The sequence below is a fragment of the Cherax quadricarinatus genome, chromosome 53 (assembly GCF_038502225.1).
Source record: "Cherax quadricarinatus isolate ZL_2023a chromosome 53, ASM3850222v1, whole genome shotgun sequence".
NCBI lineage: Eukaryota > Metazoa > Arthropoda > Malacostraca > Decapoda > Parastacidae > Cherax > Cherax quadricarinatus.
In genome coordinates this window covers 3207361-3225083 of record NC_091344.1, presented here as the reverse complement: position 1 = coordinate 3225083, position 17723 = coordinate 3207361, and the positions used below count along the sequence as shown (strand labels likewise).

The 17723-nt window shown below is 39.0% G+C and overlaps 1 protein-coding gene across 1 annotated transcript in view; it reads left to right on the top strand.

Annotated features, from left to right (window-relative positions):
• Positions 1-17723, top strand: part of LOC128692280 (uncharacterized) — a 196333-nt gene that overhangs the window by 145682 nt on the left and 32928 nt on the right. The window contains exons 4-6 of the mRNA XM_070096280.1: positions 5284-5459; positions 11447-11625; positions 13202-13470. Of these exons, the coding sequence (XP_069952381.1) occupies positions 5284-5459; positions 11447-11625; positions 13202-13470 (624 nt within the window). The remainder of the gene's footprint in view (positions 1-5283; positions 5460-11446; positions 11626-13201; positions 13471-17723) is intronic.

Here is a 17723-nt window from a genome sequence, read left to right as displayed (position 1 = left end):
AAATTTCCGGGAAATGAGAATTCAATTGGGAATGTAAGCAGGGAAAAAATATAACTGGTACTTGATAGGAACATACTCCACTGATTCAGAAACAAAGCATAAGATATATATTCTGTATGCCACATCGATGAAGAAGCGTAGATCAAGAGAAACCATGATCACAAATAAAAAACCTGAGGCATTTAAAAGAAAAAATGTGATTTTTTAGTAGGACCCATGAAACAGATTTTTCCCCCACAAACCGCATTAAATTATTAGAGTATAACTCGACGCATATTATGGGGGTTTGGATACTTTTGGGATGTACATACACAAAAAAATTGGCGGGTAAAAAAAAGGGGAAAGGTAGTAGGCTGGAAGGAGAAATGTTCAAAAACAGGCTGAGTTGGGGATAAACAATGTCAGCTGAGTCGCTGACGTTGTTCAGATGTTTTGTGTGTCAGGGCGTGTCTTGCAGTGTGTGGCTACATGAACCTCTATGCATAATTGATGTCAAAAGAAAAAACTTTCTGCAGAAGAAACTTTATTGAACACTTTAACGATACGAGCTTTTAGTTTTTCATTGAGGAAAAGTTGCCCTTTAAAAAAGGGGAAGTCGGATTTGTGGTAGAAACAGTAGAGGTGTTAGTAGATTGTAATTTGTGTAATAGTGTGGATTAAGTAATTTAGTAATAAAGGATTAGTAAAATTGTATAAAGTGTAAATTTTAAAAAAGTAAAGAAAAAGGATTAGTAAAAATTGTAAAAAATTTAAGGATTAGTAATAATTAGAAATGGGAAAGGGATTAGAATTGGGAAATAGGGGTTTTAAAAATTGTGTAAAGTGAATTAAAATTTTTAAAAAAGGATTGAATAATTGTAGAATAGTGGGATTAGTAAAATTGAGTCAAGGAAGGATTATTTAAAATTGTGTAATGGGGTTTTTTTTAAAAATTTTTAGGAAAAAGTAAATTTAAATATGAAAGGGTTAGTAAAATTGTAAAAAGGTAAGGTTTTTAATTGTAGTAATAGAAGGATTATAATTTTTGGTAAAGGAAAAATTAAAAATTGTAAAGTGTAAGGATTAGTAATAATTGTAGTAATAGTGTAAGGATTAAAATTTAGTAATAGTTGGATTAGTAAAAATTTTAAAAAAGGGGAAATAAAAAATTTTAAGGATTTTTAAATTGTTAGTAAAAAAAGGGGGAAAAAAAAACAAAAATTTTTCCCTTTTTGGGACGGGGAAAAAATGTAAAAAAAAAGAAATCCAAAAAAAAAAAAAAAAGGAAACAGCAGAAAAAAAAATTTCCCAAAAAAAAAGAAGAAAAATGGGAAAAAGAAAGAAAAAGGGGAAAAAGGTTATTTTTAAAAAAATTAAATTTATAGGGTTTTTTACGTGATTTTTTTTTTTAAAAAATAAAAAAAGAAAAATTAACTTCCGGAGTTTTTTTAAATTATTTATTTCTTCGAATAACCCAATTTTGGGGTTTCTTTTTTGGAATAAAAAAAGGTTAGGAAAAACCCTTTTTTAAAAATAAAATTTTCAAATAAAAAAAAAATTTGTTTTAATAATTTAAATTTAAAATTTTTATTTTATTTATTTTTTAAAAATTATTAAAATAATTTTTTTTAAAAATTTTTTTTTAATAATTAAATTTTTTAAATTTTTTTTAAAAAATTTTTTTAAAAAATAAAAAAAAAAGTTTTTAAAACCAAAAAATTTTAAAAAAAAAAAAAATTTTTAAATTTTTTTTTTAATTTTTTTTTAAAAAATATAATAAATAAAAAAATTATTAATTTTAAAATATAAAAAATTTTTTAAAAAAAAAAAAAAGGTTTTTATACTTAAAAGAGTTTAGAAAACTTAAATTTTTTTAAAAAAAATTTAAAAAGGGGGGGGAATAACCAAAAAAAAATTTAAAAGGGGGCCAAACAAAGAATGGTTTTGGGGGTTTTTTAAAACCTCTGTTTAATGCAGGGGGAAATGGTTTTTGGGTTCCCGGGGGTTGTTTTTTTTTTCCCCCCCCCGGGGGCCCCCGGGAAAGGGGGGTTTGACCGTGGGCGCCAGGGGCAAGCCCAAACCCGGGGCCCGGGTCCCCCAAAAAACCCCCGGGTTGGACCCCCGGGTTTGGGGCCCCCCAAAGGGGGGGACGGGAAAAAAGGGGGCCCCGGTTTGGAAAGAGGGGAACCCAGAAAAGGTTGGGAAAGTTCCCAAAAAAGGGGGAAAATGGGGGCCCTGGTTGGAAAAATTTTTTCAAAAGAGGAACCTTAAGTGGGTTTCCCAGGGAGGGAAAGAAAGAAAACCTCTTTTTTCTTAAAAATTTTTTTGGGGTTTCCCCGAGATTTAAAAAAAATTTCCATTTTTGTCCCGGAAAATTTTTTTCCCCCCATTATTTTTAAAAGGGGATATAAAAAACCTTATTTTTGGGGAAAATTTTCGTTTTAAGCCCATTTTGGGGGGGGGGTTTTCGTCCCAAAGAAAAAACGAATTCAAAAAAAGCCCCAAAAACAAAAAGGGGGTTTGGTTTTTTTAACGGAAATCAAAAATAAAATTTTTGGGGAAAAGGACGTTTACCTTGGGTGAAAAAAAAAAGGTCAGGGGTTCGAAAAAGGCCAAAAGGGAGGGGGGAAGGGGCTTTCCCCCGGAGGAGGGGGTTGCCATTTTGGGGGGCGGCGGGGCCCGGGAAAAAAAGGGCCCCCCTTTGAAAAGGGAAAATTTTTTATTTTGGGGAAAAGGGGGAAGATTTGGGCATTGCGGAAAATTTTAAAATTTTTGGTGCGCAAAAACACCACCCCCCGGTTTGGAACGTTTGGGGGCCACACCGGCCCCCGGCCAACAACATGATAAGAAAAACCGGCGGGGTGGGTGTTACTCAACACCCGACACAAAAAATTTTAAATTTTCCAACGATGCCAAACATAGCCTGTAGGGAATAGTGCTACTCAAACCCAGACTTTCCTTCAAAAAGGGCCGCAGCATTAGGAAAAACAGAAAAGGGGGAAACATTAAACTTTTACCAGGTCAACCGAAACCAGCACGCCTGTATGGCCTTCCTAAGACACACAAACCTGGCATCCCACTACGGCCTATCACTTCGGGCATAGGGAGCGCACCACACAGACTAGCCGGCCACCTTGCCAAATACCTTTCAGCGCTTCTGGGCACCATCAGTCAAGCCCACCTCAAACACTCAGGTGACCTTCTCTCCCGAATTTCCGACCTGAATGTCAAAAACAAAAGCATGGCTTCCTTCGATGTCACAGCCCTCTTTACCAACGTTCCTACTGACGCTGCAATCAACATTCTGAGACAGAGGCTCACTGAAAACCACGACCTCCCTTTACCTCTTCTAGATTTCATCAATCTAGTGGAACTTTGTGTTAATTTCAACTTCTTCAAGTATCAGGACAACTGTTACAAACAATGCTTTGGGATGGCAATGGGCAGCCCGCTCAGTGCTGTGCTTGCCAACCTCTTCATGGAAAACCTGGAGACAGAGAAATTCAGCACTACGAAACGCACCCCCACACCTCTAACTTCTACAGCAGGCGTCTACACTATCCCTTGTGGGTTCTGTCCCAAGAAATATGTAGGCGAGACAGGCAGAGATCTTGCAGTCCGCCTGAATGAGCATCGAAATGCCTCTAACAGAGACGATGTAAGGTACGCCTGTGTCCTCCACAGAGACTCCACGGGGCATTTGATGAACTGGAACGAGGCACAACTCGTTCTCACCGAACCAGACCTCAGACGCCGACGGTGCCTAGAAGCCTCACTAATCACCGTCACCGACACTATAGAACGCAACACTGGAAACTACAAAATTTCAAAAACATTGGCATACATGATACTTAAGCAGCACCAACCCAACAACACAGGAGTCACATGATTTCATCGTCTACCCGTCCTCATCATAGGTAGAGGTTGTTTTGGTAAGGACCTGCCTCGCATGGGCCAGTAGGCCTTCTACAGTGTTCCTCCATTCTTATGTTCTTATGACATTCCTCAGGTCACGTGCGTCACATCTCACTCTCCGCCTATATATATAATGTCTTTCTACCTCTGTATGTTAGAAGTGATCAAGGTCCCAGGACCGAAACGTTTTCTAATAAATATGTTATAGTGTTTGCTTACGTGTCTTTCTAAACCATATATTATATATATATATTATATATATATTATATATATATATTACATATATATATATATATATATATATATATATATATATATATATTCTCCATGGGGAAGTGGAACAGAATTCTTCCTCCGTAAGCCATGCGTGTTGTAAGAGGCGACTAAAATGCCGGGATCAAAGGGCTAGTAACTCCTTCTCCTGTATATATTACTAAATGTACAAGGAGAAACTTTCGTTTCTCCTTTTGGGCCACCCCGCCTCGGTGGGATACGGCCGGTGTGTTGAAAGAAAGAAATATAAATATATATATATATATATATATATATATATATATATATATATATATATATATATATATATATATATATATATATATATATATATATATATATATGGTTAGATTAAGTAGATTAGGTTAGGCTTAGTTAGGTTAGGTTATATTATCATAGGTTATGGTAGGTTATGTTTGAGATTAACTCGGTCTCACGCTCTTATCTTGCAATGTACATTGTTGAGAGTCAACTGATGGCTATTGGTACTCCCTCCGCTCACAGCCTGAAAAGTTGACTGTTACAAAAACCTCTCAGACACGTCTAGTAGAGCCGTTAAATATCTCCTTGAACCTACCTACCTTCTTCCCTCCTCAAGGAAGTGAATAGGGAATGTACTCTACTGACATGGAGAAATAATTTTCCCTTTAGGTTAGATTACGTTGATTTGATTTGGCTAGATGAGGGTTGGTTAAGATTGGTAATGCAAATTAACGGTAAAATTGTGGCCAAGCAGTATTTAATCTTGAGGTCTCTGTGAGTAAGAAAACACAGTAAATGGCGAAAAGCCAATGCTTCTAAGTTGAAAATTACATTTGCATGATCTGTAATCCGTTAACTGATGCACGTTTTTCTAGAACAGTGTGTTGTTTTATGAGTCTTTCTTGTTGCTGTTACATTAAATAAAATTATTCTACAGCCAAATATTATATTTTTTAACTGTTCCGTAAAAATGATCAAAGTCAAAAAGGCACCGTTCCTCTAACAAAAATGAAAAGCTCAAAACACTGTCTTTCTCACGTTTTCTCATTTATATAGAACACCGAATTTTGTTAAAATAACGAGACTTCAGCAACATCTCACCACATTGCTATTCTCCTATTCTGCTTATTTCAGAACCGTGTGAGACGTCAGCTGCAGTTTCCAGGACTGAAGGGATTGGGTGACTTTGATCCCGTATTGCGCCGCGGGGCCGGTGATCTGACCTTACCCAGAGGCTTCAAGCTCAATACCTCTACATTCAACTCATATAACGAGTCACGAGAACATCGCTTCTCACGGTTTCATGCAAGGTAAGAAATCACAACTCACAATGAAATTTTAATGAAAGTGTATATAAATGTATCTGTCTGTCTGTCTCCCTGTCTATTTATATATATATATATATATATATATATATATATATATATATATATATATATATATATATATATATAATTAAAAAATCGCGAATACGCGATACGAGATGGAAAACAACCACATAGGGAGTTGAATAATAGCTCTAGGCCTCTCATGTTGCAATCAACATATCGGGAGCTTGCAGTGTTGCCGAAAAGAGGGTGGAGTTGAAGTAAATTCTTTCAGAGGAAGTGTCCTTACTCGAATGAGGCAAAAGGCACGAAATGCCCCAGACATATCAATACTCATTGCCCAGTGTCAGAAGTTGTGGGGAATGAGGCTTCTAGCAGTGAGGTGCAGTCTGTCTCTCGCTGTGAGGAGGCTGTAGTTGGGGAGGTAGCAACGGCTACCAGCAGTGAGGTGCAGTCCAGCACCTGCTACAAGTGGCGAGTGGTTCACAGTAAAGGAAGGCGCATCAGAGTAAGGAAAGTTAAGAGTGAAGATCTGAAGGTAGGAAATCGCTTCTCTGTTCTTCAGGATGAATGTACTTCAGTGGCCAGTGAAGGTAAGGGTACTACTGCCCCTGCTAATGGAGGTAAGCGCATTCTTGTGGTTGGTGATTCTCAGGTAAGATATATTGACCGTGCTTTTTGTAATAGGAATAAGAAGATGAGAGATAGAGTGTGCTTCCCTGGAGCTGGTGTTGGGGACATTGTCAACAGGCTGGATAATATCATGTCAGGTAATGGGAACAAGCCCATTATCTGTCTCAGTGCTGGTGGAAATGATATTGGGAAGGGTAGGAGAGAAGAGCTGCTAGATAAGTACAGGTCAGCTATAGATTTCATTAAGTCTAAGGGAGGGATCCCAATCATATGTAGCATCTTGCCTAGAAGGGGAGTAGGAAATGAATGGTTGTCTAGGGCAATTGGTGTAAATTGCTGGCTAGACAGATACTGCAAGGAACTTGCAATCCCATTCATTGACAACTGGAACAACTTTTATGGCAAACATGATATGTATGCAAGGGATGGGGTACATCTCTCTGGGGCTGGGGTGGTAGCACTTGCAGACTCGATTGAGAAGGCCATTGGTGAAATGCCTATGATTTTAAACTGATGGAAGATAGAGGTATGGGTGTGTGTGGGAAACAAGCAGGTTGCAACACTTGGGTTGGAAACAGTAAATGTATAAAAGGCATTCAGCATGAAGTTATCAATAAAGACAATAGATCAGGTCAGCAAACAAAGGGCAGAGGGCAGCAAGGGACTAGCTCCCTGAAGGTTTACTATACTAATAGCAGGAGTGTAAGAAATAAGATAGATGAGCTAAGATTAATTGCAAGTGCAGGAAACATAGATATTATTGCTATAACAGAGACCTGGCTCAATCTGAAAGATAGAGAGATGCCCTCTGAATGTCACATACAAGGCTATAAATTATTCCACATTGACAGGGTCAACAGGAAAGGTGGTGGAGTAGCGATGTATGTCAGAGACAATTTAAATTGTTGTGTTAGACAAGATATTAAATTAGAAGCGTCAGCCACTGAATCTGTTTGGTTACAGCTTCTCGAGGGCCGAGAAAAACTAATTTTGGGTGTGATTTACAGGGCCCCAAATATTGATAGGGAGTGCAGTAAACTTCTATGGGACGAAATTCGTAAGGCATCTACATACGAAAATGTTGTGCTAATGGGAGATTTCAACTATAGACAGATTGACTGGAGCAATTTGACAGGAAATTTAGAGTCAGGTGACTTTCTTGATACGATCCAGGATTGTTTTTTAAAACAGTTTGTGACAGAGCCAACTAGGGGAAATAACCTCCTTGACTTGGTTCTTGCCAGTAGGGAAACACTAATTAATAATCTTGAGGTTAATGATGAGCTTGAGGAAAGTGATCACAAATCACTCAGTTTTAATATATCATGGAATTCCCCTAATAATGGCAATCAAGTCTCCGTCCCTGACTTTCGCTTGGCTGATTTCATAGGACTGAAAAATTACTTAGGTGGGCTGAACTGGAATGACCTGACTAAGGGTCAGGTAGGTGGTGATGGTTGCCGATATGATGCTTTCCAGGGCATAGTTCTAGCTGCTCAGTCAAATTATGTTCCAAATAGGGAAATCAGATCAAACAAAAATGATCCTAAATGGATGAACAATAGATTAAAATATCTGATTGGTCAAAAGAGAGGCATATATAGGCAAATCAAAAGAGGAGAGGGGCAATTGAGAAATCGATATATTCAGTTAAAGAGAGAAATAAAAAAGGGAATTAGAAAAGCAAAAAGAGATTATGAGGTTAAAGTTGCAAGAGAATCGAAGACTAACCCAAAAGGATTCTTTCAGGTATACAGAAGTAAGATCAGGGACAAGATAGGCCCACTCAAAAGTTCCTCGGGTCAGCTCACTGACAGTGATAAGGAAATGTGTAGACTTTTTAACACATACTTCCTCTCAGTTTTTACACAGGAGGATACCAGCGATATTCCAGTAATGATAAATTATGTAGAACAGGACGATAATAAACTGTGCACTATTAGGGTCACAAGTGACATGGTCCTTAGGCAAATAGATAAATTAAAACCTAACAAATCTCCAGGCCCTGATGAACTGTATGCAAGGGTTCTAAAGGAATGTAAAGAGGAGCTTAGCACTCCTTTGGCTAATATTTTCAACATATCACTACAAACTGGCATGGTGCCAGATAAGTGGAAAATGGCAAATGTGATACCTATTTTCAAAACAGGTGACAGGTCCTTAGCTTCGAACTTTAGACCAATAAGCCTAACCTCCATAGTGGGAAAATTTATGGAATAAATAATTGCCGAGGCAGTTCGTAGCCACCTTGAAAAGCATAAATTAATCAACGAATCTCAGCATGGTTTTACAAAGGGGCGTTCCTGCCTTACGAATTTATTAACTTTTTTCACTAAGGTATTTGAGGAGGTAGATCATGGTAATGAATATGATATTGTGTATATGGACTTCAGTAAGGCTTTTGACAGGGTCCCACATCAGAGACTATTGAGGAAAATTAAAGCACATGGAATAGGAGGAGAGATTTTTTCCTGGATAGAGGCATGGTTGACAAATAGGCAGCAGAGAGTTTGCATAATTGGGGAGAAATCAGAGTGGGGAAGCGTCACGAGCGGTGTTCCACAGGGGTCAGTGTTGGGCCCCCTGCTGTTCACAATCTACATAAACGACATAGATGAGGGCATAAAGAGCGACATCGGCAAGTTTGCCGATGACACCAAAATAGGCCGTCGAATTCATTCTGACGAGGACATTCGAGCACTCCAGGAAGATTTGAATAGACTGATGCAGTGGTCGGAGAAGTGGCAGTTGCAGTTTAATATAGACAAATGCAAAGTTCTAAATGTTGGACAGGACAATAACCATGCCACATATAAACTAAATAATATAGATCTTAATATTACGGATTGCGTAAAAGATTTAGTTCTGGTTAGCAGTAATCTGAAACCAAGACAACAGTGCATAAGTGTTCGCAATAAAGCTAATAGAATCCTTGGCTTCATATCAAGAAGCATAAATAATAGGAGTCCTCAGGTTGTTCTTCAACTCTATACATCCTTGGTTAGGCCTCATTTAGATTATGCTGCACAGTTTTGGTCACCGTATTACAGAATGGATATAAATTCTCTGGAAAATGTACAAAGGAGGATGACAAAGTTGATCCCATGTATCAGAAACCTTCCCTATGAGGATAGACTAAGGACCCTGAAACTGCACTCTCTAGAAAGACGTAGAATTAGGGGGGATATGATTGAGGTGTATAAATGGAAGACAGGAATAAATAAAGGGGATGTAAATAGTGTGCTGAAAATATCTAGCCTAGACAGGACTCGCAGCAATGGTTTTAAGTTGGAAAAATTCAGATTCAGGAAGGATATAGGAAAGTACTGGTTTGGTAATAGAGTTGTGGATGAGTGGAACAAACTCCCAAGTACCGTTATAGAGGCCAGAACGTTGTGTAGCTTTAAAAATAGGTTGGATAAATACATGAGTAGATGTGGGTGGGTGTGAGTTAGACCTGATAGCTTGTGCTACCAGGTCGGTTGCCGTGTTCCTCCCTTAAGTCAATGTGACCTGACCTGACTAGGTTGGGTGCATTGGCTTAAGCCGGTAGGAGACTTGGACGTGCCTCGCATGGGCCAGTAGGCCTTCTGCAGTGTTCCATCGTTCTTATGTTCTTATGTTCTTATGTACTAAAGATTAGGTAATCAGTCCCTCAGCCTACATGCCGAAGCAACGTCTACAAATATACCCAGATGTTGCACATGTATCTAATTCTTCATTTCGATTTATTGAATGGATAACAACGTATGTTTGATGTGATGTTTTAACCACGTTACGAGTCGCCTGGCTAAAATCTGTCTACAGACACCGTCATGTTTCCTGACAAACACACCACCACTACCACCGCCTGCCTTCACACCGTGTTTAAAGTTGATATATGGTATAAACCTTGGTAATAAATACCGACAAGTTGGTTTAAAAAGACACGTAAGCAAACACTATAACATATTTATTAGAAAACGTTTCGGTCCTGGGACCTTGATCAAGGTCCCAGGACCGAAACGTTTTCTAATAAATATGTTATAGTGTTTGCTTACGTGTCTTTTTAAACCAAAGTTGATATATATAAATATGTACACTGAAGGCCAAACTAATCTATATTAATATTAATATTGTTCTTTGTTTCTGTTAGTGGAATTATGATCAATAATAATGTTATAATATTTTCAAACAGCACTATTGCATATATTTGTAATATTTTTATTAAGATTTTCATGAGGTTTTATTATAATAATTATGTTTTTAATGATATTTTTAATTATTTTAATGATTATTATTAATTATAATTATTTTTACTAATATTATTTATAATTATTTTTTTTATTATTACCCCGTTTAATACTCAACTCATAATCTGTGAACTTACGTTCACAGGTATGTGAAATTTCAGCTTGTATTGACAGGCGTGTGAGGCCGAGTTATGTTAAAAATGTGATTTAAGGCAACAGTGAAGCTAGTCACGACTGATGAATTAAGTAAAAATCCTCGCTTCAGTCTCCATGTGTATCAGTGCTGCGGGTTTCTTATTAACACGTATATAAAGGGCTAAACTTTTCTGCGGGTCGTTGACTGCAAGTTGTTGGTGGCTCACTCTTCTACGGGTTAAGCCGAGACTAATGCAAGCGTAAAGAAGTAGGATTCTTGCCAGAGGGTGGACACATTGTTCGAACACACACACATGATGCCCTGTTTACACTTGACTGCATTCCATTACCTGTGATTAATTGGCCATGAAACCATAAAATGAAAACTAATGTATTACTCGTCTACGAAGATACAACTATATTATTTTAACGTCTTTTTCTTAATTAACTTTTGTTTTTCAAGTTCCTTGGGTGGTGTATAAATAATGGGTTTCCATAAATCGTAATACAGTTAGGATACTTACAATGAAAACTTCCAACAGAAATTTTATCTTAAAATAGAGCAAATATCGAAAAAGAATCAATAGGGATTGTGGTGTCTACCTACCTGGTGTAACCAATGATTGTTTTTATCATAACGAAGCGATAAACCCTTATGGGTCATACAGCGCTCAACCAATACCACAAATACTGTTGCAGGTTCTAGAATGTTCGTCACAATTTCTTCTTAATACTAGGATAAGACTGGCACTAAGTAGTGTTTCTGTCTCGTCATCATTGGCTGGAGGACTAAGTCTCAACCACTCTCTCTACACTCAATAACACACACATTTAACGCTGCATAAATAATATAGTAGTAATAATCTCTTTTTAATAAGACTCCATGAACCGGGGAAGTCTTTACTGATTCTTGTTATAGATAAACCTACATTGATACCATGTTTATATAATACCACGACTCACCATCAGCATGGTGCGCTACAACCCACCCCTCGATCCACTCACCTCGATAGATAGATTTGCCACCGTGTACAAGTTGAGTGGCAGCCCCGAGGAGAGCGTGGTATCCACCCTCCAGCGGGAAGGACTCACCACTCTGCTTGTCCTCCTGGAAACTTCAGGACTCCTCAACTTCCTCATCTCGGGAGGTTAGTCTCGTCTACTTAATATCTGATGATAACTGTTAAGACTTCATGATTGTTATAACTGTTGGTTTCATTCACATTTTATGTTAAAAACATGTCTCCTCTGTGATATCGTTTGTAGTGTTTAACGCCATTGTTTATTTCCCAAGATAACATCCGATTTCGGATGTCTGTACTGGCCAACCTAAAGATTTTTAGTAACCATTATCCCTACAGATTTTTTACAAATGAAATGAATGATTACTCTGGTCCTTGAGGATTGCGGTTGTCATTAAACCGGAATTTAGTTGTTAGTGGTATAGTCTTAGTTATTTTAATATGTTTATTATACACCCCATTCCCATCCTGTGGGCGGTAGTCAAAAGATTACAGTGGTACATAATGGGCCCAGGGACTGGATTTCCTCTAGAATCCGATCTTCCATCAGTAATGGGGCTCAGTTATCCATTTGCATCATGAAAACAAATCTCACTGAAAAATATATAAGTGCAAACTGTAAAGAATGGATCTTCCTCAACACCTCGGAGAGCCCGTCACAACTCTTAAGAAAAGTAAACAAGGAAAAAACAATGTGAATAACTCGTAAATATAAGCAATGTGGAGAAACTGAAAACGACACTAAATTCAAAACGATTTATTTAATAATAAACACACAAACATGAAGTATTTTCTAACCAACTCAAAACAGTGAAAAGGTAAAACATAAATTCTGAAAGTGAACTAAATCTAAGATAGGTAAACATACATGAGCGGCAATAAGTATGACTCCACTCGTGACATTACAAACCTGCTCTGATGCAGAGTTGTGGATGGTTACATGCATAACTCTTTCAAAATGTAGCAGTTGGTCCCTGTCAGACACACCGTAAGCAAACACCGGTGAAATGAAATGTAAGAACTGTTAAATAGAGGTGTGCAGCAATCAGCAAGGTATGAAGTAGTTGAACATGTACGCTGGAGTAAACCGTGAAATGAAGCAGTGAATCAAGTTGTCAGAAGTCTCGAATGTGACGAGGGAATACAGGGACAGCTCACAGGACTCAGACCCACATGTACATAGTAGCTTGTCCACAAATTATGAAGGTAAAGGCACGATAGATTAAATTCACGACTTTCTGACAAATCCTGCAGCCTATGTGATCCCTCGTAGTCTGGATAGCCCTGTCAAAACAAACACGCTACGGAAGATAAGTTCACACAGCGGTTACCAACGTTACAAGTGGTTCACTCACTCCTTAGCTGAAGGCTATAAAAATGAGTAAGAGGAATAAACAAATAATTACGTTACGTTCAAACTGTGGTCCCACAAATGAAGACATGTAACAGAACATCAGAATGGAGGAACACTGCAGCGTGAACGTTTACGCTTGTCAAGGAGATGGGTAGCTAAGTAACTTCCTGACAATGCCCAACACATCACCCCCTTCCCTCCAGGAGAGGAATGTGGCAAGAGGCAGGTAAGCGGCACTGACATCTGCATTCTTTTGTAACAATTGCTTCACGCAGAAATTACATTAGTACCGTATGTATTAGCACTCTAAATCTGCCGCGTTCATTTCCATTTTTTTTTGTTTTACAGAAAAAGGCCCTTACATTGTGCTAGCACCATCGGAGGCCGCATTCTCCCAGCTGACTCGTAAGGAGCTTCGTCAATTATCTCGTGGGAATGACCTTGCTTACCACCTCATTCCCCTTCGAGGTCAACCTGCACCGGAAGTTACAAATGATTCGACTTTCAAAACTCTGCTAGGTCCCGAGCTCAGATTTAATGTGTACGGCAACTCTGTGTTCGTCAACGGTGTGGCAGTATCGAGGGGCGACCTACCCTTCTCTCACGGCACCATCCAGGTGAGAGCAACGCCCACTCATCAAGAAAAGTGTCCATTTAAAAAAAAAATGAAAATTATAGTGTGTAATATCCTGAGGCAAACACTGCCTCCTCTGCAGTGGCAGCCCGAGTACAGTTTATAATGAAACTTTTAGCTGTATGACCCATACGGCTTTAGTGCTAGTTTCTGAATATAATAATCTATATAGAATGAATGTTTCTACTAATATTACAAAATTAGTTGTGTCAAGTTAAAAAGCACAGATAGAAATTATGAAGCAAATAAATAAGCAAGAACAACTCATGAATATGCTAAGTCATTTAACTCAGTCAACAAGGAAGAGTCTGTTGGTAAAGACTATTGTGGGATGTCAGGAATTAATGACGCAGGTAGTTAGGAACCTAACAGATGGTATATTTAATGTGTATGATAGTAACTATTTTTTTGTGTTAGAGTGGGAGTTTTATTTTTTGTATTAAGTTTTTAATTTGTGATTGTCTGTGTATTTCTGTATATAATTTATTTGCTGAAAGATGTCTTAGGTCACAGTGTTCTGTAATATTACTACTTCCTTAATTCTAATAAGTAATATTCGTATATTTAGAAAGGTTATCTTTGTGTTCAGTGATCATAACTTACAGGTAAGTAAGACACATGTGCAACATTTAGGTATTTTTATTCCGAAACGTTCGCCTACACAGTAGGCTTCTTCCGTCGAATACAGAGGACGCAGCGGAAGCAGCGGAGATGTAGGGACTGTACTCTTATAATCAGTAAATCATTCTCGTAGAATTAAATTTGAGGTGGTCAGTCCCTCAGCCTGGCAACGGATTCTGCTCCATAGTCTGGAGCATTGTGATGCTGATGCACGAGAATGAAGATTTATGTACTGGCAAAGGTGAGACAGAAAATCTTGAAGGCAATTGAAGAGGCGGAGCTCACTAGTAGAAGTAAGAAGGTAATAATAGAGAGGCAGTGCAGAAACCTTGTCTGGGTCCCTCTGAAATTTAATTGTTGTGTTGCAGTGTCATTATTACATACTGTTGTTATATTCAAACCGTCAGACAGACGATATGGTACAGAGGACATTTTCGACAACTTTATTGCCTGACCACTAGTTACGAGTGAGGAAGGTTAGATTTGAGAGGGACCTACCTAGGCTTGCTACACTGCCTCTCAATTATTACATATTTGCTTTTACTAGTTGTCCCTTCCTCTGCTGTCGTCTTCAAGATTTTATACGCCTCACCTATGCCAGTAAGATAAGATAGGATTTCGTTCGGATTTTTAACCCCGGAGGGTTAGCCACCCAGGATAACCCAAGAAAGTCAGTGCGTCATCGAGGACTGTCTAACTTATTTCCATTGGGGTCCTCAATCTTGTCCCCCAGGATGCGACCCACACCAGTCGACTAACACCCAGGTACCTATTTGCTGCTAGGTGAACAGGACAACAGGTGTAAGGAAACGTGTCGAAATGTTTCCACCCGCCGGGAATCGAACCCGGGCCCTCCGTGTGTGAAGCGGGAGCTTTAGCCACCAGGCCACCGGGCCACTTTATAAGTCTTCATTCTCATTCTTGAGCTTCACATTGTTCCAGACTATGGAGCATCTCACTGCGTCCGCTCTGTATTCGCTTAAAGATGCCTACTGTGTAGGCGAATAGTTTCGGAATAAAGATGCCTAACTGTTTCTCATGTGTCTTACTTATCTACTTGTCATTATTATATACCGTTGTTGTATTTATAACTTATAGATCTTTAGAAATAATGATAGCTCGTGAAAGTTTAAGTTCAGAATTAATGTAATAAGGTTTTGAGTTCCTGCAATTTACAAATTGTTTTCTAATTAAAGTATCTTCGTCCGAACTGCCTTTCATGTATTTCTATAAAACTTCGAAATATTTATAAAATTTTTGTTCTTTAATAGGATAGTTAGGCTAAGTTAGGGTTAACCAAACCATACCCCCGGCCGGGATTGAACCCGCGGTCATAGAGTCTCAAAACTCCAGCCCGTCGCGTTAGTCACTAGACCAGCTAGCCACAATAAGATTCATCCAACTAGGTATATTTCTACACCATAGGAAGGTTAGCACAGGCACCTCTGTGACCACAAATGCAAGTTTTTACAGACGAATCTCCAGCTAGCGTGGCCGTGACGAACTCTAGCTCAAGTCCCTTCACTGCCGTCAACATGACTCAAGAAATCGTAATGACACGATTGCAAACAAACCATACCCCCGGCCGGGATTGAGACTCTATGACCGCGGGTTCAATCCCGGCCGGGGGTATGGTTTGTTTGCAATCGTGTCATTACGATTTCTTGAGTTAAGTTAGGGTTGTTAGGCTAAGTTAGGGTTGCTGAAGTTTAGATTAATTATATTTTTAACCTCTATTTACGTATAACTATCCGACAATGACAAACTACAAAGTTGAAAAGTCTTATCGAGTGAGAGTAGGAAAATCGCTTTTATTTTTTTTATTACACGAAGCTTATTAAGGCTGCGTATCACTTGTATGCTCCAGTCAAAGATATTTTAGTTTGTAAAATATAGATTACAATAAACTCCGAGCCTTATAAGCAGTAATACACTATATAAATCCCCATGTATATATTCTCTCGAAGAGGTAGAGAAAATTATCGGTCATTCATAGGCCTTTATTTCCAATCAAGGCTGTCATAGGACATAATTATTTAAGCAAGTCCTCGCCAATGTAACGTTCAGGAAGTTACACTTTGCCTATATTTGTTTGGGAAAATTCTGTATGTGGCAGAATGTTTTTTGACCCCTTGAAAGTCTCTTCTAAGTAATTATTACTATTATTTTTATTATTGTTGTTTTTTAATTTAATGTGATGAAGCAATGGGAAAACGTTCTAGTCGAAATAAATTCCCTCTGTGTGAAAAGGATTTGGGAGTTGTAGTTTGCAGTAATCTAAAACCAAGAAAACTGTGCGTAAGTGTTCGCAATAAAGCGAACACAATCCTTGGCTTCATATCAAGAAGCATAAATAATAAGAGTCCTCAGGTTGTTTTTCAACTCTGTATATCCTTGGTAAGCCCTCATTTAGATTATGCTGCACAGTTTTGGTCACCGTATTACAGAACGAATGTAAATGCTATGGAAAACGTACAAAGGAGAATGACAAAGTTGATCCCATGTATCAGAAATCTTCACTATGAGGGCAGACTGAGGGTCCTAGAAAGGCATAGAATTAAGGGGGGATGTGACTGAGGTGTATGAATGAAAAACAGGAATAAATAAAGGGGATGTAAATAGCATGCTTAAAATATCTAGGCAAGACAGGACTCGCAGCAATGGTTTAAGTTGGAAAAATTCAGATTCAGGAAGGATATAGTGGAACAAACTCCCAAGTACCGTAATAGAAGCTAAAACGTTGTGTAGTTTTAAAAATAGGTTAGATAAATACATGAGTGGGTGTGGGTGCGTGTGAGTTGGACCTGACTAGCTTGTGCTAATAGGCCTGATGCTGTGCTTCTTCCTTAAGTGGATGTGACCTGACCTGACTAGGTTGGGTCATTGACTTAAGCCGGTAGGAGACTTGGATCTGCCTCGCATGGGCCAGTAGGCCTGGTGCAGTGTTCCTTCTTCCTTATGTTTTTATGCTGAATCACTTGAGTAGGGATACCCCCTGCTCTCAGAGTTATTGGCTCGTGGGGGGGGGGTCGACCGCTGCATACCAAACACTACCTGAGTATCATGTTGAGTAGGCGAGGTTTCTCCCGAGGGCCAGGATGTGGAGGGGATACCCGTGCACATGCTTAACAGTTCATAGACCTGTGCACTGGTAGGCCAGCGGATGCCTTGACACTGATACCCAGAGCCCATACCACAGTGGTAGCTTCACTCAGCGGGTCAGTAATATATTTCTGCTTCTTAACAAATACATATACTATTACTGGAAACACCAACCCTCAGTGCTACCACTAACATTACCACCAAAACCACAACCATCACTATAATCACTACCACCACCACTACATCAAACTTAACACTATCACCACCAACACCACCATCACCTCCCTCACCACCCCACCATTACCACTACAGCCACCACCACTACCACCACCATCGCAGCCAGCACCACTACCACCCCTACTACCACCACCACAACCGCCGCCAGCACCACCACCACCCCCACTACGTCACTCACCACCACCACCCCTACCACGCCCATCACGTTCCTCACCACCACCACTCCTACCACCACCACCACCACCGAGCCACCGCCACCACTACCGAACCATCACT